Source organism: Agelaius phoeniceus, chromosome 9 (genome assembly GCF_051311805.1).
Source record: "Agelaius phoeniceus isolate bAgePho1 chromosome 9, bAgePho1.hap1, whole genome shotgun sequence".
Taxonomy (NCBI): domain Eukaryota; kingdom Metazoa; phylum Chordata; class Aves; order Passeriformes; family Icteridae; genus Agelaius; species Agelaius phoeniceus.
Window position 1 is genome coordinate 13,470,077 of NC_135273.1, and position 25,307 is coordinate 13,495,383.

General features: G+C 50.3%; 3 protein-coding genes across 5 annotated transcripts in view; 1 reads left to right on the forward strand and 2 right to left on the reverse strand.

The window, feature by feature from the left end:
- Positions 1-1,393: 1,393 nt before the first annotated feature.
- On the reverse strand, positions 1,394-11,736 carry POLL (DNA polymerase lambda). 2 transcript variants are annotated; one of them, XM_077182965.1, is made up of 9 exons: positions 11,350-11,736; positions 10,278-10,395; positions 9,727-10,021; positions 8,950-9,115; positions 6,094-6,417; positions 5,410-5,583; positions 4,390-4,518; positions 2,286-2,454; positions 1,394-1,977 (listed from the first exon to the last, which is right to left on the reverse strand). In XM_077182965.1, exons 2-9 carry the CDS (start codon positions 10,390-10,392, stop codon positions 1,613-1,615), a joined length of 1,737 nt encoding a protein of 578 aa, XP_077039080.1. In that variant the 5' UTR covers positions 10,393-10,395; positions 11,350-11,736; the 3' UTR covers positions 1,394-1,612. The 2 variants fall into 2 exon arrangements, with proteins under 2 accessions (XP_077039080.1, XP_054493102.2); XM_054637127.2 differs by having other exon boundaries at positions 9,727-10,024.
- DPCD (deleted in primary ciliary dyskinesia homolog (mouse)) lies at positions 11,709-18,842 on the forward strand. Its single transcript, XM_054637269.2, has 6 exons — positions 11,709-11,852; positions 12,113-12,193; positions 12,764-12,888; positions 13,674-13,807; positions 17,418-17,520; positions 18,640-18,842. The coding sequence occupies exons 1-6, from the start codon at positions 11,789-11,791 to the stop codon at positions 18,742-18,744; spliced, it is 612 nt and encodes a 203-aa protein (XP_054493244.1). The 5' UTR covers positions 11,709-11,788; the 3' UTR covers positions 18,745-18,842.
- A 1,001-nt stretch (positions 18,843-19,843) lies between these two features.
- FBXW4 (F-box and WD repeat domain containing 4) overlaps positions 19,844-25,307 on the reverse strand; it is a 59,498-nt gene continuing 54,034 nt past the window's right edge. For both annotated transcript variants that reach the window (XM_077182966.1, XM_054637039.2), the window contains 3 exons: positions 21,149-21,289; positions 20,851-20,992; positions 19,844-20,599 (listed from right to left, as the gene is read on the reverse strand). In XM_077182966.1, the coding sequence (XP_077039081.1) occupies positions 20,483-20,599; positions 20,851-20,992; positions 21,149-21,289 (400 nt within the window). In that variant the 3' untranslated portion in view covers positions 19,844-20,482. The remainder of the gene's footprint in view (positions 20,600-20,850; positions 20,993-21,148; positions 21,290-25,307) is intronic.

The following is a 25,307-nucleotide window of genomic DNA, read 5'->3' on the forward strand; positions in this document are numbered from 1 at the left end:
CAGAAGTGTGGGTCCAACAGTGTGATGATCTCCACTGCGTGCTCTCCACCTCCACTGAAACCAGGGAAATGGACCAGCACAGGAGGAGCTCCTGGTAAGCCACAGGAGAAAGTCCCAACAGTCACAGTGCAGACTGCAAAAAGACAGAGATACCAAGGGAAAAGAGAGAAGGGATTTATTTATTTATTACACTTCAAATTTCAAAGCACCAAGACATGCCAAAAGACATTCATTTCCCCAGGTGTCCAGCAGAAAGGCTGGGTTGACAAATGCCACTGCTGGGGTGTGGGCCACCCTAGCAAAGCCCCAGCCCTGCTGGTGCCCAGCAGCCACAGGAACTGTGCAAACCCACCTGGTTTGTGCCTGCCTAGCAGCAAACATGCAGCCCTAACCCTAACCCTAACCCCATCACTGTACCTGATGGGGCCAGATCCCCCACAAGTGAGCAAGAGCCCCAGGGGCCTGGCACAGAAATGCCCACCATGGCACCTCTGCCAGGAGCAACCACTGCAACACCTGTAACAGACAGAGCACTCAATGTCTCTGGGAAATTCATCTCCACAATATAAAATAGTTGAGGTTTCCTGAGATATAAAATTCACTCCCATGGAACTGGTGGGACCAGCCACATGCACATGTATACAGACACACACACACTTTCCCTGATCAAAGACCAGATGACTCCATGGCTTCCACATAAAAAAGGGAGAAGGTTTTGCTTTGCCTGAGTTACAACTTAACTATCTCCTTGTGTTTCTCTCTGTCTCTATGCCTCCTACAGACAGACACACAGTCCTGCTGGGTTACATTCAGTGCCATTACATTCAAATCCTTCCCAAGCTGTGAGCTCTGCTCCAAGAAGAAAGGAGGTCTTGGGCCAGACCAGGGCTCTGAGTAAATCTGGAGGATCCTCAGAACACGAGGCTGGGAACAAGCAGGTACAGCACCTCAGGTCCCTATGTCTCTTTCAAGGCTTAGCGGGCACCAGGGAAAGCTGGTTGCAGTAACAGCAGCCTGGCCCTGTGCAATGGGAACCATCAAAGGACACATCAGCTCAGACAGAAGGACACAGCAGCAGCACAGGTTAACCCCTTGAGACTCCTGCAGTAGCAGCTGCCAGCACTAGTGAGGAGGAAGGCTTGTCACAGAACCAAGCTAGACCTCTGCTACCTTCATTCACAGCTCAGAACAGAAATTTCACAGTGTCAGTGCTCAGATACAGAGGAAGATGCATCCCACTTCCTTTGTTCCCAAGCACTGTCAGGGGCTGGATCACAAGGTTCCAAGGTTCTGCAACCCAATCTTCCAAAGCTGGGGAGAGGGGGACCAGGGTAGCTGATGAGCAGTGAGCCCTTTTGGTAGGCACACCAAGAGAGCACTTCCCTTTTGGTAGCCACACCAAGAGAGCACTTCCAGTGTGGTTCCAGCCCACAGCCTCTGCTGAGGAAGCCACAGAGCTCTGCCCAGCAGCCAGGCCTCACGCTTGCAAGGAGCCCCAGTTTGCTGGGAGATGTTCCTCAGCCTGCAGGCACCACAGAGCCTGTCCATCTCTGGGGAAACCAGATCCTTCAAAGCAGCAGCACAGCAGCAAGCCCAGGGTGACAAGCAGGCCTCACCAGTCCCGTTCGGAGGGCTCCCGGTAAGGCAGCCCCAGCTGAATGAAGACGTCTCTCTCGGTGGGGGTGGGCAGAGTGTGGCCAGGTGCCACCTTGGCACCGCCAGGGCCTCGCACCACGGCCGAGCTGAGCGCGTGCTCCGACAGGCTCATGCCCTTGGTCTTGGCCAGGGCGCGCATGGAGCGGTTGAAGTGAGCCGAGCCCGTGAAGTAGAGCAGGGCGCAGGCGAACTCCCGGTACGGCACCACGATGATGTCGAGCCGGCGGTGACGCCGCGCGGGCCCCGGCAGGCGGCACACGCCCAGGTACTTCTGCTGATCACCGTTGTCCTCCTGACTCACCAGGTCGTCTGTAAGGAAGCCTGGGAAAAGAGAATAGGCCAAGAGGAGCTCAGTGGTAGATGGACACCTCCATGCTGAACTCTCCACTGCCCAGAGAGCAGCAGAGGTGTCCCATAACGTGCTGTGGGACCCCAGGGATAACACGCTGAGCTGCAACAATATTCCCCCGTTAAAACTATAGCTGAGCCAGGTCCAGGGGCAGTAATTATAAGGACTAACAAGATGTCCCATCCTTGGGAGTAGTGATCATCTATCCTTCAATGAATGCCATCCACCTCATTGCCTCCTCGCCTTGGCCATTCTAAGAGCAACTTCCACGCCCTCTTACCGCTCCTGCGGAGGCTGCTGAGCAGCTTGCTGAACACCCCACGGTGAGACTGCCCATCCGGGTGAGTGACCAGCACATCCACATCTCCACACGTGGCCTTCCCCCGACGGTAGGAGCCACAGGCAACACACACGAGGCCAGGCTTGATGGCCAGGGCAGCTTGTCTGACCTTCGAGAAAAAGAATGAGGAGTCAGAGACCAAGCCCTTTTCATTAAGGCAGCAAAGGATCTCGTGCCTGCCTTGAGGCCTGTCCTGTATCTCCAGATGCAGGCATGGCACACTGCCCACCAAGAAGGCTGGCCTGCTGTCAAGGGAGGAGTGAGCCAGAGTGGCCTCCACCCAGTCCTGCAAACATCCTGCACAATGCCACACCATACAGTGATCGACCATCAGCTCTTGGGAGCACTGGGTTGGGACAAGCAGGAATATGAAGGGGCAAAGTACTGCACAAGCTTTCAGAGCCTTCAGTTTCTGAGACAGCATGAGATAAGAGGTTTTTCAGCTGTCCTACAAGCACAAGGCTCACCAGCTCTGCCCACAAAGCAAATCAGTTCAACAGATGATGGTCACAGGCCCTGCTTCAAAAACAGGGATGGGCTTGTGAAGTCCCTCCAGCAGAAAATCTGTGAGTACCCTTTGGAATTCACTCCTGCAAGGAGCTCTGCCTCTGCAGGAGAGCTGGGCTTCCTTACCCAGAAAAAGCACAATTGTCCCATCATTTTAGACCAAAGGGATGCCAACATGCTGCTGCCAGCAATCAAACACGTAATAAGAACTTCCCCTATTACAGTCTTCTCCAAGCTGGACCACAGCTCCTGTTTTGTGCAGAGGGTGCTAACTCTGATGGCTTCATTCATTACCTGTTTAAGAAAGGCTCCCAAGTCTCTGACAGGCCTAAAGTATTCTTGGCCTGATTGTGCCAATCACCCTGCTGGCAGCAAATAATGAGAGGCTCAGCAATTCCTAGTGATGGGGCCATCACAGAGGCTGGGGTTCAGCAAGGCAGTGTCCGTGCCCACAGCCCCTTGTCACTCTTGGGGATCATCCTTCATTAGCAAGAGATAAACCCATTAACCTTTGCCCCAAAGGTGCTCCAAGAAGCCACAAGCCTTTCTCATGCGGAGCAAGCCCTCCTCTGGTGTTTTTGCCCCCCTTCTGGCTTTAAATGAAGATTTCTAGAAAACTCCCAGCCCCACCCGAGAGCCTAAAAGCTCCTCAGATCTCACTGTGACAGGCAGCACAGACAGTGACTAATCCCTCATTCTCTCTCCAGGGCCCAGATCAGAGGTGTGTGCAGTGTGTATGGAGGGAAGCACAGTAATCCCATCAAGATAACAATAGACCCACTCCCAAGAGTCAGCTCCTCAGCCCAGCCTGCCTGGGAAAGGGACCACTCACCACCAAAATGGCTAATCCGGCACACAGGACTGACACCCCAGCAGGAGCCTGGCAGGAAGGTATTCTTCATGGCCAGGCCCTGTGGCCGAGTGACAGGGTCACACTGGCTGCTGCTTCCATGGTGACTGGAGAGCACGGGGGTAGCAATGACAGTGTGTCCCCCAGGCTCTCTGCTCACGTTAGGGTACACTGGCTTAGCACCCCATAGTCATGGAGTGCCACTGCATCCTACAGCAAGCAGCACTTGTTTGTAGCCTGGATCCCCTTTGCTTCCACCAAGGATATCCACCCTCTGTTCTCTAACTGACAACTAGATCACGAGGTGCTCACAGCTTCCTTTGAAGCAGCAGCACCCAGGACACCTCAGCTGAAAGCAGACATTCCAGACATGATGAGAGGCAAGAAAGCAGAGCTGGGAACCTGCCTATCCCACCATGCCACATGCAGCCACCTTCAGAGCAGTGTGTAGGACTGACCCCAGTGAAGTATCCTCCTCCTTGCCAGGCACTCAGACTGAACTTCCTTATGGGTCAAGGTAGGGGCCTTGTGTGCCCATACCTAAAAAGGGTCCTCCAAGCACTGACCCCACTCAGAGGAGAGGCTGAAGAGCTCAGCTATAACACAAGGGCTATTTTCACACCATGTACCCTCCTGTCATGTCCCAGAAGGTACTGCACTCTGAGGACCTGTGGCCAAGCTACTCACAGTCTGCTCTATTTCTGCAGCTTCCTCCCGAGGCATGCGCTCCAGGAAATCCGTGTAGTGCTTCAGCCCCACGGCCTGCTGGCTGGTCAGAGTGGCCTTGCTGCGGATGTCATCCAGTGTCCGGAAACCCTAGAGCAGACCATGTGCTGATATTCACACATCTGCCAAGACTTTGCTCTTCACACACTTTCCACTAAGATTTGGGAAGACTGTATTTAGTCTATCTCAAGTTCAGGCCAAGTCACAGCTTCTGAGATCACATGTAAAGAACACTTTAGGGCCTGGTTCTAAAAGAAGGGATTTAGGCAATGGCACTATCCATGCACACCTCTAATCTCCACCCCTCCTCTGACAGAAGGCTACTGCGCTTAAGGCATGGTGTCCCTACACCCTGAAGGAAAACACATAATGCAGGTAAAAGAACAACACCCACAACATCCCAATGAGGGAAAGCTGACAGCATGAACAAAAACGTGTTTTTAAGTCAAGAATCCAGTCACAAACCAACCACTACAAGAAACCAGGCTTCATTAGCTCATGCTCAGGAGACAAACTGCTTTTAAAGAAGGAACCCACCCAGTGGGATGGGCTGCTCCTGTTGGCACAATTATTTCAACCTCATTCTTGTAACTCTGAGACAAAATGGATGGCTAATCTGACAGCTACAGGCCAACAGTCAGCAACTGCATCAGGAGCTCTCATGGCCAAGATGCTCTGATTCAAGCCTGGCTCTTAGCAACATCATTGCCATGACTAGTGTGACATGAGCTCCAAAGAGTGATTCTCCCATTCCTCTTCTCCACATCTTTGTCCTGTACCTGTCCCAGCACAACTAAAGTCTCAGCTGGGTGCTAAGACACAATGGGACCCATCCTCATAGTTCCTCCCACAAAAAACAGATTCAAATCTTACCTGTAGATATCAGCAATTAAAAACCATTTGTGAAAGTAATTCTCCTACACTCAGCAACAGGCGTCAAACCATAACCAGAGAGCCTCTTGTGTAAGGCACTGAACTTACCTGCTGGTACCACATCTGAGCTGTCTTGACTCCTGCTCCCCAGATGTTGGAAAATAACTCCAGCACAGGCACACTCTCACTAATGTGATCCAGCTTGCGCAGGTGCCCACTCTCCAAGATCTCCAGGATTTTCTCAGCCATCCGCTTCCCAATCCCAGGGATTTTACAGGCTTCCTAGAAAGAAACCAGAGCTGCTACTGGAAAAGCAAAGATCATAGACAAGCTGGGGAGCTGCTACTGACTCAGAGCCTGGTTGGTCATTAGATGAATAAACAGTATGTGGCAGGACTAGTCCTGCCTGATGGTCTCCTCTCTAGCCCAGGCTTACCTTGGCTGATCAACTCAAGTGGAAAAGGACAAGCCTGTAGAATGGGACTAAAACATGAACACACTGAACTGCTGGACTGTCACAGCCCCTAAGACTCATATCCAGTCAGTTTTACATGCTATTACTATCAGTGGCCACTTGCTGTTGATGAAGAGGAAGGTGAAAATGTTCCTACATTGCGTCTAAGGAAGGCACTTATCTTCAGAGTGTCCAGATCTGGCCCTAAAAGGCTCAGATTCTATTTTTCTACTGTTCTGCAAACACTGCGTGTGGTCAATAAATCTCAACTTGCACTTGCTATACAACCTCCATGGAAGGTCCATCTCCCTGCTCCACCCCGTGGGGAGGTGTTTTACCTGGTAGGAGGTGACTGGTTTGTGGTAGCTCTTGAGCGCATTGATTGCTTTGGAGTAGCCCAGAGCTCTCCATTTGTCCCCCTGGACAGAGTAAGCCTTTGCCAGCACTTCCAGCTTCTCTGTGATGCACTGGTTGTGATTTTCCTTCTTGGTGTTGGAAGACTGGGCACAAACCCACTTGCTGGGAGGCTGGGCCACTGTGTCAGAGCTATCAGTGATCTCCTCTGATGATTTCACAGGGTAGCGGCCAGAAATCAATGCTTCCAGGTCTCCCTGGGTGACACCAGCATCTTCTCCTTCACTGTCTTCATCATCAGAGTATTTCTTTAGGGAAAGATCAGAAAGCAGCCATGTGAGAATAAGTACATGCCTCATACATCCCCTTGGCATAAGCAACTTCTGAGATTAGGAAAGCAGAGCACTAACCACCCTCCCTCCTGGGCACACCATACTCCAAATGCCACCTCTAGAAGTGGCTGGTTATATGCACACCACAGTTCCTCACACCTCAAGCTACACAGGCACATCTCACACTGCACAGGAGACTGTACTGCTGTCTACCTGTGATTCAAGCACACAGGTCCCTCCTACAGCCAAGCCCCTAACTGAGGTAAGACACTGAGTAAGTGAGCAACTGCTGCCAGCAGCAAGGTGTGACAATGCCAAAATCCCTGGCTGGCAGAGATGCTGATTCCCTACTCCCACTGGGAAACCTTTAGCTCGTCTGGTGGCAGCATAGGCACATCTCTCACATTCAGACTCAGCAACCTCTACCCCATGATGCAGATGACAGCAGATAGGCACAGAACTTTGTTTTCAGTTTACAGACACAAAATCTTAACAAGACTAGTAAATTTAAACCCCCTCATTTTCCCCATGGCTATCTGCAAGAGAAAAGGGGAGGAAGGAATGACACAAAGGACTCCACATTCCTCAGTGACAGAAGAAAGAACCAATGTATGCATTTGCTGATACCCTCAGCATTAAGATGCCTCTGTGTAGACTTAAGAAACAATGAGCCTCAGCTTCAGGTAATGAACAAAAGGGGATAGAAGTGGAAAGCCACACAGAGACTTTGGAGACTGCTTTGCTCACTGGGGTTCCCATCTCCCCTGATATATAAACACAGGAGTCTATGAAGATCCAAGAGCTTGTGGAAGTAACTCTGAATGATGCAGGGTTGTTTGGGATCAGTCCAGCCATTACATGCAGCACACCATGTTCTGAGTTTCAGCAATGTGAGCCTAAGGAAGAGCCACATCCTTACAACCTCTGGTTCTGCTGCCTGAGGAGGTAGGAGGTCTGGAGACACATAGATGGGATGTGTTTTGCAGTCTTGTTTTATAACTCAAAACTGGGTAAGATTGAAGATTTGATAGATTTAATCAGTTTAATTTGTCTTGAAATGCAACTCCCTTGAGATGCTGCTCTCTCTAAGGGCAGCAAAGCCTCAGAAGGCTCAGATAAGTCAGTAAGCCCCTTAAAAGCATATAAAGGAGCATGTTACCCATTCACAACACAGAGAACTCTGCAGCTGGAGCTGGAAGCAATTCCCATCCTCTTGGCCAGTAGTGTCACAGAGGTGAAACAGCCCTTAAACCCCTGACTCTCTACACTATGGCAGCAAAGCTGATGGACTCTTTACAACCACATGTGCAAAACCAGCTAGTAGCAACAGGCTACTTGAGAGGGAGACAGGCAGCCTGGGGTGACAGCTCTGGGTTCACAGAGAGTAACTGACACTGCTTACAGAGGCTGCCTTGCAGAGGACCACTGCATCTGCATGCCAGTCAAAGAGTGTTGCTAGTCTGACTGTAACAGGATTTCCACATAGGAGTTTATATCCAAAGGCAGAACTCCCAGATCAGTCTCTGTTTAGTACAAAACACTGACACCCATCGTCTCTGAGAGAAAAAACATCCACCCAAGCTAGAAATGACTCTGTGCTTAAAAGCTACTTCTAAACTAAGTTTCAGCTTTATTGCTGCAGCTGGGTCTCAAGTATCTCATTCCTCCCCAAATCACATATCCCACTCCTCCTCAAGTCACACAGATCTAATCTTGGGACAAGGGATTTTACTGAAATGTCTACAAATGTGGCTTTTGTGCCCTCAGTGAGCTGCCAGGTAGAGAGCAATTTCAGGCTTTGGGCAACAAAATTTTGGACTGTGCTGCAAAACAGATGCCAGTAATACAAAGCAGCTGCTGGGGATGTTTGAGGTAACTTTGCTGCAGATAGATTTGAATGACACAAATGCCCAAGAAGAATTCAGCAAATTTGATCAAAAATGCAGAGAAAGGCAAGAAAGCTAACAGCAGGCCAGAGATGCTGACTCACAGCAGAAGCCACTAATAGCCCAACACAGATATTTTAAGAAGACCTCCATGATCCTTCTGGTAGCAACCTGATCCACTGTACAAACATGTGTCTGAATAGGGTGTTTGCCAAGGAGTGGAGAACTGGTCCATATGGCTCAGGCAAGAACATGGGATGAAATATCAGAGACAGCTTCCTGAAACGAAGATATTCTCAGACAGGGAATATTCCTCAAAAGGACATAAGTGAGTATCACCATCGTGAGCCTTGTCCTGATCAGGGCACCAGGACAGCTTCAGCTGGAAAGGTTCTGATGGGAATAGCAATTTAGGGCCACTGTTTCTATTCTTAGTACCTAAAAAGGACAAAAAGAAGCAGTAACCATGCCCACAGCCTGAGTCTGGCTCACTGGAATATCCAAACACCTTCCATTCACTGAGAAAATCTCACAAGGTATCCCTGCAGGGATGCTCTTAGCCAGGAAAAGCAGCATGCAGGATCTGCTCACAAGGAGATGGATCTGTGCAGGAAAGCCTCACCTCAGCCAGTCGCTGCTGTCCGAGGGTGCCCAAGCCTCTCTGTGATGAATCCTCCAGCTGTGATTCAGTGCTTGGTTTCACTGCTCCCTCCTCTGCTGGGGGCTGCATTTTTTCTCTGTCCAGGATCTGCTGCTGTTCTTTCTGGAATTCCCCCTCCTCCAGGTACCTGCCATGGATCGGATGTCTCAGTACAGAAGAAGGACTTCTCAACCCCCAGAAGTTTGACCAAGAAATCCTTCTGCATGTTTTGGGATGGACCAAACAACCCACATGAATTGTACTCTCTCAGATCACAGATTAATTACTCTGGTCTTAGCCCAACTCCCCAGTTAACATCTACCTTCCTGACCTGCAACTTCCACTCCAACCTACCTCACTCTTAGACTCTCTTTCCAAAACATTGCAAACCATTCTGATCCTAATCTGTGCCTGCTGCTCCATTTTTAATTTCCTTTTGTGCCTAGTTTCCAATTTCTCTCTACCTTCCAGCTGCAATAAATAAGAAACAGTATTTAATCCTCAGTATTTTTAAGAGACATCTTGTTATCACTGATGGATCAGGAAGAGGTGCCTTTAGCAGCTGTAGCAAGTGACAGGACTTCTGGCAGTACTTCTCGGCCCTATTATATGTTTTGCTACCACACAGAACTTTGAGTCAGGCTCACAGGAGCCGCAAGGAGTTGCAGTCCAAGATTTTGAGCAGAAGTCAAATTGTAGTGCTGTTCAGTTTAGGACAGAGGAAATGCAGGGAGGAATGGCAGAGTGGCATTTGCATACCTGTGAGGGATAAAGATGCCATAGCCAGCAGTACTCAGCAGCTTCTGGTCCGTAATGCAAGCACTAAGCCAGGCTGCCTTCACCAGCTGCAGCCCCGGGGGCAGCTTGGTGAGCCTGAGGAGCCGGAAGGCGCGATGGCAGTCCATGTCCTCGGCCACAATGACGTGTGTCACCTCGGAGCAGAGCTGGCTGTGAACCACGCCCCCGTTCTGCACAATCTGCCTGCGGAAGATCTCGGCCCTGGCCTGGCCAATGCCGGCTTGCAGCACATAGGCAACGACTGGTTTCAGCCACTCTGCTGAGGAAGGCACAGGGACACAGTGACAAGAGAAACCCCAGCCCAGCAGGGCTACATCTCTCACATGGGACTTGATGGCACCAGCCCTGGCAGGCAGTCTTGGGGGGCTCCAGCTGGACACACCAAACCAAGCTGCCCATGACCACTACAGAAAACACACTAAGGGCCAGAAAAAGCCTTTGGGGAACAGCACTTGCAGTTAACACACTGGGTGTAAGTATTATATCCTGCATCACAGGGACACAGGACTTACCCTCAGGTATCTCTGTTCCTTGCTCCTTTGGGATCTTTGGAGGGATGCTTTTCTCTGAGCCATCCCTCACCTTCTTTCTCTTGGGAAAAGCTTTGACAATCCCTCGTGGCTCCATAGCCTGGTGGGAAAGTTAGCAGCAATTGCTAAATACAAACAAGAAAGAGCAAGATTGCTTAGATCTTACCTAACCACAACCCAAGATTCACTCATTTTGCTCACTGTCTTTGTTGTTCTGAAGTTTTTTGTTGTTGCCTTCCAAAAATGCTCAGCCTGAGGGAGGCAATCAGAACCAAGAATTGCAGCCCACAAGGTCAGAAAAACCAAAGTCAGAAAGTCACTTAAGTTAACCATACCTGAATGTCTTAGAAACCTCTAGAGCTGAGTTCTTACAATGGAAAGCATTCAACTACTTTAACAGTTTAGAACTCCTCTATGCTCAGCCTAAAGAAGCAACTTTATTTCCCAGGTATTTCTTAAACACATTCCCAAGAGGGAAACAATTCTCCTGCCAGGATTGAAATCCAGTTACCTATGAGACAAAACATGGATTGACACCAAGTGTTTCACACAGCCACAAGAGGAAAACTTTCTACCTGGCTTCATCTGGAAATAGCAAATTACTAAAGATTAACTAGCCAAGTTCAACATGGGTACAACTGTAGCTTTACCATGACAAGCCTTGCAAATGCAAACTTTGGAGCTTGAACTACTGGGACACAAGGAAGCTCAGTTTTTTGTAGCCCAAACAAGCCCCGAATCACTGCATATCCCAACAGTCCCCTCCATATGGCTGCAGCACTGAGTAAACACCAGCATGGTTTCCTCTCTGTGCAGCACTCTGTGTTTCTCTCAGAGTCCTCACACACAGTCCACCACAAACGTATCCTACCCAACCTGGAAAAGCCAAAAATGGTCTCATCAGGCCATGGCTTCCTGCTATGGTCACCTTCTCATCTGAGCACTAAACATAATCCTCTGAAGACCAACCCAGAGCTCAACTCAAACCCTCACTTTTGTGAGGAAGAGTTCAGCTCTATGGGAACAGAAATCCTGCTACATTTCTAAAACTCACCTTCGCTGAAACGTTTCAGTTTTCAGGACGTTTTGACCAAAAAAAAAAAAGCCCTCTGGAAACAGGACAAAAGACCAAGAAAAAACCCACACCAAAAGCCCGCCAAGGTTCAGGGTGCCCAAGTCCGTTCCAGGGCAGGGCAGTGTTTCTGCAGGCTGTATTTTAACTCCTACAAACCACAACGCACCAAACCTGCCTTGCCCGCCTCCTCAGGCCGCCAAGGTCTCAAGGCCACCAACCCGGGGCTGGCAGCACCCATGACCTCGGGGGCAAGAACGACCCCCCAGACTCGCGGCTGTGCCCGGGGGAGCCGAGGGGAAGGGCCCCGAAAGAGCGCGGGGCCGGGCCGGGCAGGGCCGCGCTCAGCTCGGCCGGGCCGGAAGCGCTTCCGGGCGGCGGGCGGAAGTTTCCGCGTTGCCGCGGCGACGGCGCGGCCGCCATGGCGGTGCCGAGCTGGCTGGAGCGGCTGCGGGCGGCCGGCAAGACAGCGCTGGTGCAGGACGGTAACCGCGGGGCGAGGGTCGGGATAGCCCTCGCCTGCCCCCGCCGCGGAGTGAGGGGTGGTCCTGCAGCGAGCGGCCGCGGAGGGGAGCGCTCCTGGGCACGGCCCCGCACCCCGGGCCCCAGGGAAGGACACAAGGCCGTAACGCGGACAGTGGGACGGGGTCCCGGACCATGGGATAGGGCCCCAGGCAGTGGGACAGAGCCCTTCACCCAGGGGTGGGTGTATCCCGTTTCCTCTCACCACCTGCCTTGCCTCTAGGGAAGCGGAAGATCCACTACTTGTTCGAGGATGGGAAGGAGATGGCCGAAGAGTACGACATTAAGACTGGCCAGTTAATAAGTAAGTGGTGCTCTGCAGGGCAGTGGGTCTGTACCACCTGGTCAGGAACAAATCATTCCTGACAAGCATGTCTGTAGCAGAATTTATAGGGCCCAGCTTGCAGCCAGGGTTCTCTGACTTTCATGGCATAGCAGACCTTGCTTTAGCCCAGGATCTCCCCCAAACATCCCATCTGTCACAACAGACTAGGATGGACTAGATGGGATTGCCATCATAGGTGCCAGGCACCAAGTCTGTACCACATGAAGGGCTGAAATATGCTTTTTGGTGGCTTCTGCTACCGCAAACAGTGTTGTTTATGGCTCCTGTCCAAAACCACATCAGCTGCAGCACAGCACCTGTTGCAACCCCACCATGGCTTCAGCGCCAAGTAGCAAAAAAGAGACATTCAGCACAGAATTTCTTACCTAGGAATAGGCTGACTAGCAGATCAATTCACACCAAAGTCGAAATTACTGGAATTAAGATACATGTATTCATATCATCTCAGTGTGCTGGGCAGCTTTGGCAGTCAGTTGCTGGAGTTCTTAGACAGCAGAAGAATGAAAACCCTCCTTCTCTCTTCCCCAGGTAGAAAATGGCGAGAGAAGAACACCCTTGGGGGCACGGGCAAGTGGCAGGTGGAAGTGGGAGAGCCAACCTCGCCACTCCTGGGAGCACTGGAGTCAGAGCTTATAACAGAGAGCAGCTCAAATGTATGTAAGGGTCTGCAGGTACCACTGCACCTAAAACTACCTTGTCTTGTGCTTACAGCAGTAGTTGGTAGAGCGCAGATCACCAAGAGACAGCCATAATGCAGCCAGCACTCTGCTACAAATCACCCCAAAACTGCAGGGCTGACTAGAAGGCACAGGTTAGGTTTTTTAGGAGTCTTCAAGACATTTGTAGTTTCCTTAAGTAAAGAAACTGTACTGCTGTGTTGGCCAACTGCTCTCCTGTCTTGAAAGAGGAGGGTGACAGGAAAGCCAGTGCTAGGACAAGTCAGGGGATGGAAAACAAAGATGATAGCAATGAAAGGCACAGGCAGTGCATAGCAGGCTGCTCCCTAATAGGGCACAGCTTCACACCCCTCTAGCTGAAGACACAGCTGTTTTAGTTTCTCATCATCTTTTCAGAAGCTGTGCTTCTGAAACACAAGCACAGCTCTGCACCACAAATTGGGGCAGAGCTAGGACTGAATCCAGCATGTTCCTAGAGCAGGCAGAGCTCAGTATTTGGTTGTGTGTGACCCTGTAACCCTGTACTGCAAGACTTCCTCAGTAAACACTTTCAGCCTCCTGCAAGCAGTGCCCTGGGCAAAGGCAGAGCAACTTTAGCTGTAGGAAGGTGGTGCTCAGGCAGCTTCTTGAGTTACTCCCTAATGCTCTAGTGTGAAAGAACAGCTATTCCCATGTGGAGTCTCACAAGGTAGTACAGGAAGGAGACAGGGAGGAGAGGAGACAGCTGGAGGGGCCTTGCTAAAGGTACTTGTTTGCTGTAGCCTATCTTCATGAGGAAGGATACCCTGAGCAGCTTCCAGTGGCGGATCCGTAACCTCCCCTACCCCAAAGAGGTCTACAGTGTCTGCGTGGAGGAGGAGCAGCGCTGCTGTGTCATCCGGACCACCAACAAGAAGTCAGTAAGGACAGCACTGCCAGTGCTGACAGTCCCCTGGGGTGGGCTGGCACAGGGGGCAGGCTAGTGATGGCACAGGGGGCTGTTCCCTCTTCTGTCCCAGTGTGCAAGGGCTGAGGGGCCTCACCTTGCAGCACATGTCTCCTGCTACCCAGTTTCCACTCCCAGCTGCCTCAGACACGTTTACAAATAGGGCCCCCCAAGCTCTGCATTGGCCATTGCAAACTAATCTTGGCTCTTGTAGGGTGGTGCTTGCAGCATTTGTACCCTGTCAGATATCACTTTCGTAGAAAAATAAAGAGCCTTGCAGACTTCTTGAAGCTAGAACATTCCATTTTCTCCCTCTGATTTAGTCACTGCATCTCGGGATGCTGCAGGATTCAACATGGACAGCAAAGTTGTGGGAACCCAAACAGATCCCCCTGCATAAACATGTTCAATAGTCACAACGCCAGTGAGATGATCTGGAGGTAGCAAGCCAAAAAGACAGACTGAATCTGGGAAGGAAGTACCACGGTGTTCTGCCAAGAGAGATTTGAGATGGGAGGATGAAAATAGAAAATGCTGTTAAAGCCACATCTTGCAGTGTGTCAATACATGGCATCTCACATGGAATGAAATGCACCCTGTGTCCCAAAGCATCTACAGCCTCAGCTAAGCCAAGATGAGCTGTAGTATTGGGAAGTGAGTGCACGGAACGAGCCTTGGGAGCTCACGGGAAGGTGATGGAAGTGGCTGTAGGTGGTGCTGTCGGCACAGAACTGCGGCCCCTCTGCTGCCGAGGGCTTCGCGAAGCGGCACCCGCGAGTCTCCCGGCAAAGGGCTGCTGGAGCTCTGCACATCAGCACACCTGGGGGCTCAAAACCAGAAGGCTGGGAAAAGGAAAGTTAACCCATAGAAACAGCAAGCAATTACAGCTTTAATACAGAAAGATGTTGGCCTAAATGCACACAGAGGGATTCACAGAACAGTGGTGCTTTAGAAGGGAGACCCACGTAGCAAAAGATGAATGAGATTCCCATCAGCCGCACATGGATATCCATGGAGCTAGGACAGGAATGGAGTACTTGATCCTAAATCCAACCACATGCTGCCACAGACAGGCTTATCTACTCCCAGTCCTACTGATAGTGGTGTGTATGTGGGAATTTCCTACGTAGGTGCCATAAGGTTATAATGTAGCACTGAGGCTTTACCTATGCCCTACCTGACTTCTGGCTTTTTTGTACTGCTCTCAGGAGAGTCTTCCATGAGCAGCTGACACTTGTTCTCTCACAGACTGGTGCCAGAGGACCCAACAGCAACTCATGGCCTGTGTTAAGGACTTTTAGAATTAAAGCTGAAAGCCACCTCACTGAGGACAAGAATGACGTTGCTGTCAGTAGGGAGCAGGGACAGACACCAGCACTAGCACACTTAGTACAGGCTCCAGGATATCTTAGATCATTTCTCCTGGGTCTCGGCCAGGGCAAGGCACCACTCAGCAACTAATTCCAAGATAGCAACAGCAGCATGGAATCCACAGAGAGAGTGCACATCACTACGGGAGAGAAAGGAAGCCTCGGAGCCTCTCCAGCCCTTGGAAGTCAGCCATGCTGCTTCTGAGCAACAGAGCTGTGCTGACCGCCAGCCAGAGGCACAAGTAACAGGATGGGCTGCCAAGTCACTACTAAGTAGCTCAGCTCTAAATTCTCAGCATACCAGTAGCAGTTTTCCCTACGGGCTAACAAAAAGTGGGTTTCCAGTAGGAAAATAATAGAGGTGATTTTACATTCGTACTGTGGATCACGGGCCAGGACTCGGGCTCAGAGTGTAATACAGCCCCTTGGCCATGGGGTGAGAGGAGAGGGCAGAGAATCAGCCTGCATCGGCTGGGATAACCACCCATCAGCTACCTCCCCAGCCCAGACAGGAGCTCTTCACTTCCACCAGTCACTCTGTTCCCTCTGGCCACGGCAAGGGCTGCTCAAGTGGGATTTGCTTAAAACCTCTTGCTGTAAAATAAATCCATTAAACTGAACTCTAAAAACAAACCTAGAAAGCCACCTCCCCAAACGCCAAACCTGATTCAATTATTGTAGTGAGAGGCAGTGGTAATGTTAGGAGGAGGAGGGGTTGGCAAGGCAGATCTGGTTTCCTTTGATCTTGTCACAGATTTTAGTTTGAGGCCAGCCAAAGCCATTCTTCTCCACTTCTCCTTAGTCCTGGGGCAGCAGAATGCTGCTGTTTCATTGATGACTCCCAAGGCCCTTTGAAACAGTGGGTTTTTTCTGTGTACTGCTTTTTTTTTGTCTAATCGGTAAGAAGTTAACACTTCCTTAACATGTCTTTGTGTTCATCTAATCTCTGCTGTTTAACCTTTGACATCTCCCTTATTATCCATGTCTGCCACCTTTTCCAAATACCGACAGCAGTGACAACACAGAACAGTTTGAGCCCTGCGGTAACAAGCCGTGTACATTCCTCCCACTGCACCGGGAAAGCCATTTGCCCTTTGTAGCTGTTTTCACCGTGACTTGGAAAATAAACTGCAGTTTGGGCAGAGGTAGTTCGAGAGGCCAAGCCTCACACACAGCCAGCTGAATTGAGAACCACCCCTCATGGTAGCAGCCACTGCCTATTCCCACTTTGCTCCAGGCACCTCAGTACCAGCTACAGGTCAATTCCTTGGAGAGCATTGCCCACAAGATGTTGGAAGAGACTGAGAATCCAGCCCTGCCTCTGGGTGGGCATAGGACCACAAGCCAGTGTATTTGGTGCAGCCCCAGAGAGAAGCAGTAAATGCAAGGCAAGCAATGCCAAGCACAGATCTCAGACAAACACAGGCACAGGTCTACTGGGCTCTGGCTCCAAAGTTTTAGAATATCTCTTAGCTGGCAAAAACCTCTCTTTCCTCTGATTAGATGTGAGCGGTTATTGGAAGACTGGGATAGAAACCAGGGAAGGAACAACTAGGAGAGCTGTAAATGCAGAGGAACACCACAGACACCATACAGGCTGCATGGAGATGCTGCAGAGCAGAGGCTCAGGTGATTGTGGGCAGTTACACCTGGAGATCTGTGCCCGGGGTATGCATGAGCACCACCGTGCCACCAAAGCAAGAAGCTACCTAGGAAGTACAGCAAGAAGTTAAAAAGAAGGGTTGAGGAAGGATTGCAACACAAAATGGTGCATCGCAGAGGAAAGTAAGTCATATGGCATAAGAGCTTTGACAGCTATTTTGACAAAAGCTAAAGGAAGCTGTTACTTAGAGGGAATGAGAAGCCATGAGCAGGGAAAAAGATAATGAACACCGTGGTAGGGCTGAGTAGTCTAACCATAGCTGGCACTACACATACAGGCAAGCTGGAGGGACCAAGCCTGCTGTCACACACCAAAGCTCTTCAGGACTTTGCCAGCTCTGGTTTCCAGTTTGGAGGTTTGTTTCTAGTGCTCCTGCTAACCTGGGGGCAGCAGCAGGCACACAACATGGCACAAGGGCCTCCTGCCAACCCTGAGAGGTCTGTTGTCCTCATGTACACTTTGTAGACCAGCAGGCTGTGTATCAGCACTCCTAGTGGCAGAACAGAAACCCCACCTTCCTTATTTCTGTCTCCTCTCTCATTTGTAGGTACTATAAAAAGTTCTCCATTCCTGATCTGGACCGATACCACCTCCCCTTGGATGCAGCTGCCCTGAGCTTCACCCATGCCAACAACACCCTGATCATCACGGTGAGGTTTTAACCATGCAGATCAGCACTCTGCCCCTCTCTTTATGTCCACAAAGAAGCTGAAGTTCCTACACGTGGGGAAATGAAGCAGAGCTGAGGGTCACCCATGCAGCTCCTCCTCTGTCACACAGACAGTGGGAGTTTCAGATTACACTGGGCATGCTGACACTAGCCAAGGGATCCCAGGTGGCAGGAGAGGCCCTGCTTGCTGCTCAAGGTGACATGCAGGTGGAAGAGTGTCTGTCATGCCCTGTTTTCCAGGTATTCCCTCTCACAGGCCTGAGCAAGCCTCCACTCTCAGGGACATTAAGTTTCTCTTGTCTCAGAGCATAAAAGCCCAAGGACCTGCTGCACTTTGAGGTCTCAGAGTCTTAAAACAGTATAATAAAAATAATCACCTGCTGCTTTGTGTCAGAGAGGGAACACTTCCAGACACATGGTGGAAGCAAGAGACTATCAACATGGACACACACTTCTTGTTGCAAGGAGCAGATAGATGCTTTTGAGCAACAGGTGTTTGCCTTATTCAGTGCAGTCAGCTACACAGAGGGCACACCCTCTGTGAGAAACCTGACAGCAGACCTGGGCTGCATGTGCAGAGGAAATGGGCCAAGAGGAGCACCTTGAGTCCTCCTGAGCTTCTGTTTGCTACTGGCCAAACCTTGCAAAAAGCACCTGCATCCACCACTAGGCTGCAGCTGGGTGAGAGGCCTCTGAGGGGAAGACAGAGGAACTGCAACTCTTACTTCTCTCTGCATTAAAAAGAAAGCATATTTTATATACATATATATATATATATAACACTTGTGATCATACGGTCAGTGAGCACAGCAAGGATCTGCTTGCCAGGATATTCCAGAGGGGTTGGTGGGGGCCAAGATTCCACACCTAACTGGAAAGTTTTACTTGCACCATAAAAGACACTCCAGAACTTGGCAAATGTCTTTACCTTGATGGCACCACCCCTCTAAACGGGCTTCAGAGGCTGCTGATAATGGCAAGGCCTCCCTTGGCAGGAGGGCCCTTGTGGGCTGGCAGCAACAGGCTGCAGTTGGTCTGCTTGGAGCAGAGGCTGAACAGGAGTTCAGGAGTGCTAAGGGCATTTCTCTCTGTCCTACAGTACCAGAAGCCGAAGGAGATCCTGGCTGCAGAAGAGCAGCTGCAGAAGGAGCTGAAGAAGATAAAGGCAGCTAACAGTGGGGATGGAGACTGTAAGACCCAGTAGGCAGTGGCTGCTGAGAGGTTGAGGTGAGGGGCAGCTCTCTGGCACAGCTTCATGGTGTTTATTTTGCCTTATCTAATAAAAATGGGTTCTGTTGTTAATAGAGTCATTTGGAGGAATCTCTGTAAGCCTAGGCAGGGCAGTTGACCTGTCTGCTGCCCTGGCCTGCTGATTTATGCAGACATTTCATAGAACCATAGAATGGTTTGTGTTGGAAAGGACCTTAAAGATCATCTCGTTCTAACCTCCCTGTCATGGACAGGGACACCTTCCACTAGACCAGACTGCTCAAAGGCCAATCCAACCTGGCCTGGAACATTTCCAGGGATGGAAGATCATTCTATGACTTGTGGGAAGCTGTAATATGCAAAGGAAGCACACCACATCCACAACCAGCAGCCCTGTCCCCATCCAACATGACACCTTGGGAATTCCCCATCTGCCACCATTGCTGAAGGCAGTAATGTCTGGAAAACAAGAACTCCCTCCTCACACCCATTACTTGCCTGGGATATGCTTGAGAGCAGCTCCCTCCTGTGCAGTTATGCAGCTCCTCCATGCAAGTCAGGATGCTCTGGTGACTTTTCTATCTCTGCAAACAGCATCAATGTTTAGACCTGAGTGGGCACAGCCTATGAAACAGGGTAAAGAGGAAGACATGCAGCTGTTTCCTTAGTGCCAGCCATCCACAACGTGACAGGGCTGTGCAGAGGGCAGGAACCAAGATGCAGCTGCCTCCATTTGCATGGCACGGAGGGGAAGCAGTGGCAAAGCCCACTTGGATGTGTCTACAGGACCCCAGTAAATCACATCCAGGTGTTCATACTAGTCTGGTTTGCTGCTTCATTAAGCAGGCACCAAATGAGTCACAGATCCTAGATCCTACTTTTTGAATTCTTGTTTGAAAAAGTGACAGGAGATCCAAACTCCCAGGAATCACCTTCAATGCAGCAGTGTCATAGGGTCTAGCCAGGGAGAGAGATCTATAAGACATGGAGACAGCATCTGAAAATAGGTCCAACCTCCCCCACCCACCCAGGCCCCCGCAATCAGCAGGCAACATCACAGCCCCTTCAGAACTTGAAACAAAACATACAATCTCTTTTGTTTCCTTTCAGTTTTATTTAGCAAAACACGACCATTTCAGCCCTGCCAAGTGCATAGCCTGACCTGACGGCCAGCTTGGGGAGGCACACTGAAAGCAGGGCTGGCTCTGCCTTTTAGCTCAATTGTTGCTCTTGGCTGTGAAGGACAACACAAGCAGCTGCCAGAACAGCAAGTTAAGGAGAAAGGTGGGCCTCGCTCCAGGCACCCTTCCCTTCCACCAAATCAGTTCACCCCACACACAGCCTAGTCTTGTTTCACATGCTTAGAGCTTGGCTGATCTCAAACTGACCAGCACACAGCTGATGGGGCATCCTGGCTCAACTTGCCCCTCAAATGACGTATCCACAGGGAAAAAAAGGAAGGAAGAAGAAAAAAAGTAACACAGTTAATAAAACAATTCCTGACTTGCACAAAATAAAAAGGGTAAAGGACAATTGGCCTGTTATTTTCACTAACAGGCAGGTACGGTAGAGAAGGTTTGGCCCTTTGTGCACTCTTCATTGTAGCTTTCTGGCAGGCAAAAACATCCCTTCAGAAGCCTTGTGGGCCTTTCTCACCTCTCCTGCCCTGCAATTCCCTGAGCCAAGTGTCAGCTCTGCTGAGCTGGGGTCACCAGAAGCAGCTGTGGTGCCCTTCATGAGGCTGTGAAGTCGAGGACGTGCAGGGCTGATGCCAGGGCAGCGTACAGGTGGGTGGTACTGAAACGAAGGCAGTACACTGGGCTGCTGGTGGGTGAAGACAGGTGAAAGCTCTGCAAAAAACAGGAGAATCAACCTTTCAGAAACAAGGTCAGCCCAAAGATGCTGGCTGGTGTTACAGATCCAGAGGGTGAGATGTCTGAGAAAGCAGGTTTTCCCTGCATATAGGGTAGGTTTGCCATGGTAGACTAGCCCCAAAGACAGCCCAGCAGCCCCTCTTTCTTCTTCCCACAAGACATGCACACTGGGCTGCCAGAGAACAGCTGAGAAGCTCTGCTGTGCTCAGTCTCCCACTGGTGCTCACCTGCAGGCACCGAGTCTGCCGCTTATCCCAGAGGCGCACCACACCGTAGTAGGACGAGCCGCTGGCAATCATATGGTTCTTATCACTCCTTATGCAGTACAGGGCACTGTCATGGGGCTCCTCCCACTCCTGGACGCACTTCCTGCAAGGGCAACACAAACCAGAGCAGGGCTGAGCCTCCCCTCCTCCATCCACTTTGCCTGAAGGAGCTAACTCAGTGAGGGCTGAGTTCGCAGACGCTGCACAAGGACAGTGCAGGAGCCTTAGGGGGCCCCAGACACCAGCAGAGCAGGCTCACCTGGTGCTGGTCCGTATGTCCCAGTAGCGGATGTAGGTGTCATACCCACAGGAAAGGAGAAGGGAGGGCGTTTCGTAGAACACATCCAGGACTCCAGCCCCACGGTGGAAGTCGGTCCCTAAACAGGTCAACAGCTGACCACTGCAATGAAACACATTAGGGGAAGAGTCATTCAGAGCAAAAAGCCCTTCCAGTTCAGCTGGCCAGAGCAGAGATGGTGTCACAGAAGTCTTCCAGATCTCATTTCTGTGATATAATGGAATACAAAAGCCCACACAGTTTTTGTCTCCCACCCCCAGGTTCAGCTACTGGTTGGGCCATTAACCACGAAGGGTCATGAAGGGTGACCAGCAGGAGTCCCAGCTGGAAGAGGAAGAGCCAAGGTACAGGTGCAGCTGACCCCCAGCAGAATGGGATCCCGTTCCCTGGGAGAAGTGACCAGTATTCTGAATTATATGGCTCCACTTCCATGGAAGACAACTCCCAGCTTAGTCAGACTCCCAATAGTCTACAAGAGCCATTTACATGTTCAATCCCGTCCCATACTCTGTCCTTCAAAATACTGTCCACTGGGGTATTTCCCTAGATCTTGGACACACAGCACAGATCCACAGGCAAATCAGACTTTTCCAACCCAGTCTGCCATGGCTACTCTCCTCAACCCCCTCCAGTTATACTACATTCTACAAACACCATATCTGGGGCTGAATGTGATAGGTGAAAAGCAACTACCCCAATGATCAGTCATCTCATCTCCAGATGAGACCTTCCAAAGGCTAGATTTTTCTCCTTTTCAATTCCTTGCCTGTAGTGAAAGAGCAAAAGCAAGATCTCCATGAAGCTCTATGCTGAGTGCTTTGTGGTGGTATCACTCTGCTACTTGTTTATATGCAAACCAGCAGCTCACCTGGTGGAGAGTGTTTGGTAAGGTCCCAGCCTGCCAGACTTCAAGAAGAAGCTTGAGCCTTGATGAAGGAATTGCATCAGGTGCATGGCACAGCCTGTCCCAGTGTCATTCCACCTGCTGCAGCAGCCAGTGGTATTCAGACATGACAGACTCTTGGGAATGGAGTGGGCAATCTGCCCAGATTCTTGAAATGGCCACCTATTGCAAACCCTCCTTTTTTTCCGTCTCCTTCTCCTCACACCCTCTACATCAAAAATGCTGGACACAATAAAACTTGAAGCACCTGCTTTTCAAACTCTGCTGCATGGCCACCCCTCACCAACAGCCTCCTGGCTCTCAGGACAATGAAGCAGTCCTGAAAGCCAACAGCACGGATCCCGCAGTGGGGTCACTCTCAGCATCTCCCTCCATTATTTTGTTACATTCTGCTCCTTGATCCAGCATCACACAGTTCTGAGGCACATCGCCAAATGCCTTAATTCTGTCTGTAATCTCGGCTAAAGCCCTCGTCGGGGGATAAAGACCACACAAAAGGAGAAATAGAGTCCTGGGAGATGTTAAAACAAGTAAACACCTTTGTGTCAGGAGAGAGAAATCGCTGATAAAGCAGATTAGCGCCTCGAGCCCTGGTGTCCCCAGATCAGAAGGCGAGCCCTGGCCGATCTTTGCAGCCAGCACGCTTCTATGATCACAGAGCTGGCGGCATGCTGGGGCCAGCCTGTTTCCCCACAGTCACTCTCCAAAGAGCAGATTATGTAGAATAACAATTTCTTTGTGGCTGTGTAATTCCCTCCGTGACCGTGGCTGTGGGCAGCTACATTGGACCTTGATGCCAGGGCCCTAGCAACCATTTAGAGAGGCCAACCAGCCCTAGCAATGGCCCCCCCATGCAAACCTCTCGGACAAGCTTTAACATCAAGTGCATGAATTAATCCCCCCCAACACGAATCCAGGGGTGCTGGCTTATTGGACTTTGTGTTTCTCCAGGCAAGGAATCGAGAGGATTCCAGGCTTCAGCCCTTTGCAACCTTCTCACAATACATTAACCCTTGGAAGGTTACTTGTAAACCAACTCAGCAGCAATTCTGCACCTGTCTGTGGGTTGAGAGATGGAAGCACTCATGGTTTGAGCACCGTGAGCAAGAGCAATGGGGTTTGGATGGCACAGATGGGTCATCAGATCCACTCTGGAGTGAGACATGGATGGACATGAGTTCTCTTGCACTCCCCCACCCTTCCAAGCACACAGATCCCCTCCATCTGCCATTCTGCAAAGCCAGCAGGACAGATGGACATGCACACAGCCCTTATCAGGGCTTCTGCAAAACCTTCTTCATCCCACAAGATGTATTCGTGGCCCAGAATTGTAAGACATACCAACAGAGGTATGAGGAGCAGTCAGCTGCTCTCCCAGACAAGAATCCTTGGATGACCTGTGAGATGCATAAGAAGCCAGACTGCCCAACTGACAGGATCTTCTGCCAGTTGCTCAGGCAGGAGCAGGAGTTACTCCCAAGAGGTGAGCTACCCCAGCAAGCTCTAGGCAGCACCAGCAGCTTGGACCCTCAGCACCACCCAGGTGCTTCACTCCCAGTGTTTCTCCTTGCCTTCACACCTCACTGCAGTGGTACCCAAGCACTTCAGAGTCACACCAGTTTTCTTCCCTCTGCTTACATTTCCATCCCTGGCAACAAAAATGAAAGAAAAGGCAACAAAAAAAGGAAGCAGAAAAAGGATTGGCTTTTCTCTGTAGGCATAAAATGAGCACAGATACTTGCAACTTATGGCAGCAAAGTAAACCTTACTTTGCTGGTTTGTTAATCAGTTCAGTTCTCCTGGCCCAAGAACAGGTCAGCCAAAGCAGCTCTCAGGTGGGATCTGCAGCCCTTGGAAACAGGAGCAGCTCTTTGGCAATTTACAGACGCAATGTGGTAGCTGCTACAGTGAAGCACTTAACCATCTGGAACCAGGGGAAAATTTACTGTGCTCTACACTGGGGACACAAAAAAACCACCAATGTGTTCTGGCATGGGTACACTTAAGGTGAAAAAGATGCAGAACACGATTAGTATTTCCCCTTTATTCAGCAGATTAAGGTGTCTCTGGACAGCTATCACCATGCCAGACTAGCTCTACGTGCTGCAGCATACATAGCCATGCTGAACCCATGCTGGGAAGAGAATTCTGCCACCACAACTCTTCCACTCTTGGGATCACAAGTTAGTGCATACCAATTGTCCACTCCTGGTTGTCCCAAATAATCCCTCCCCTCAAACCTCATACCTGAACAGCTTCCCCCTTTCTTGGGAGCAAAACCCACAGATAATCCTTAATAACCCATAAAGGATCAAGATAACCCATGAACAGGCAACAGAACAGCAGCAACTACATCAGCACATCACCAATCAATGGTTTCTAACAACTTAGAGGGACAAAAGATACCTTCTCCATGAAGGACAGAAAGAGATGACATAGCTATCTTGGACATTTTTTATCAGCATCAGCCAAACACAGCAGGAAACAGCTGCCGCCTTTAATCTGTGGTCCCTTTTTCACCTAAACACCTTTCAAATCCCAAGTAGGCTGATCCTCAGTACTTCAGAGGCCCTGTCCTTGTTATGGGCTGTGAAGGTTGGTCAGGAAGTGTCTGTGAAGACCAAGCAAGCCCAAACAAGGAAGGGCCACACTGTCTCCCCACCCTGCCATGGCCCTCCAGCAGCAGCAAGTAGCTGTTTTGCTTCCAGGTCTTCTTCAGGCAAGCCAGAAGTTACCTGTGCAGATGGTTGAAGCTTTGCTTGTCTTTGTACTGAACAGCCTGGGCCAGATAGGCCCACGTTCAGTCCCAGTGCTGGGGAGCACCAACAGAAACAACTCTGCACCAGTGGAGCTCTGTGAGGCAGAATCACAAATGTGACAGTGCAAGTCTTCTGGAAAGACCACTCTAGAGCAAGAGCTCTCAATGTCAGCACTTTAACCACAAACTACTTGGGCCAATGTGGCACCTACAAACACAGAAGTAAGCCTCAAGTGATGAGGAATCTCATAATATTCCTAATTTTTCATAATTCCTGTTAAGCATCTAGACAGACTGAATAATATTGGCACTAATCCAGTACCTGCCCACAAGGAACAGAGCCAGAGCAAATCCAGCAGCTTATTTCAGCCCTAGTACAGGAAAGTTGTGTTGGCACTAGGCTCCAGACTCCTTGGTGATAGAACAAGATGTTTAAACCAAGTCGATGTGCCTGGTAA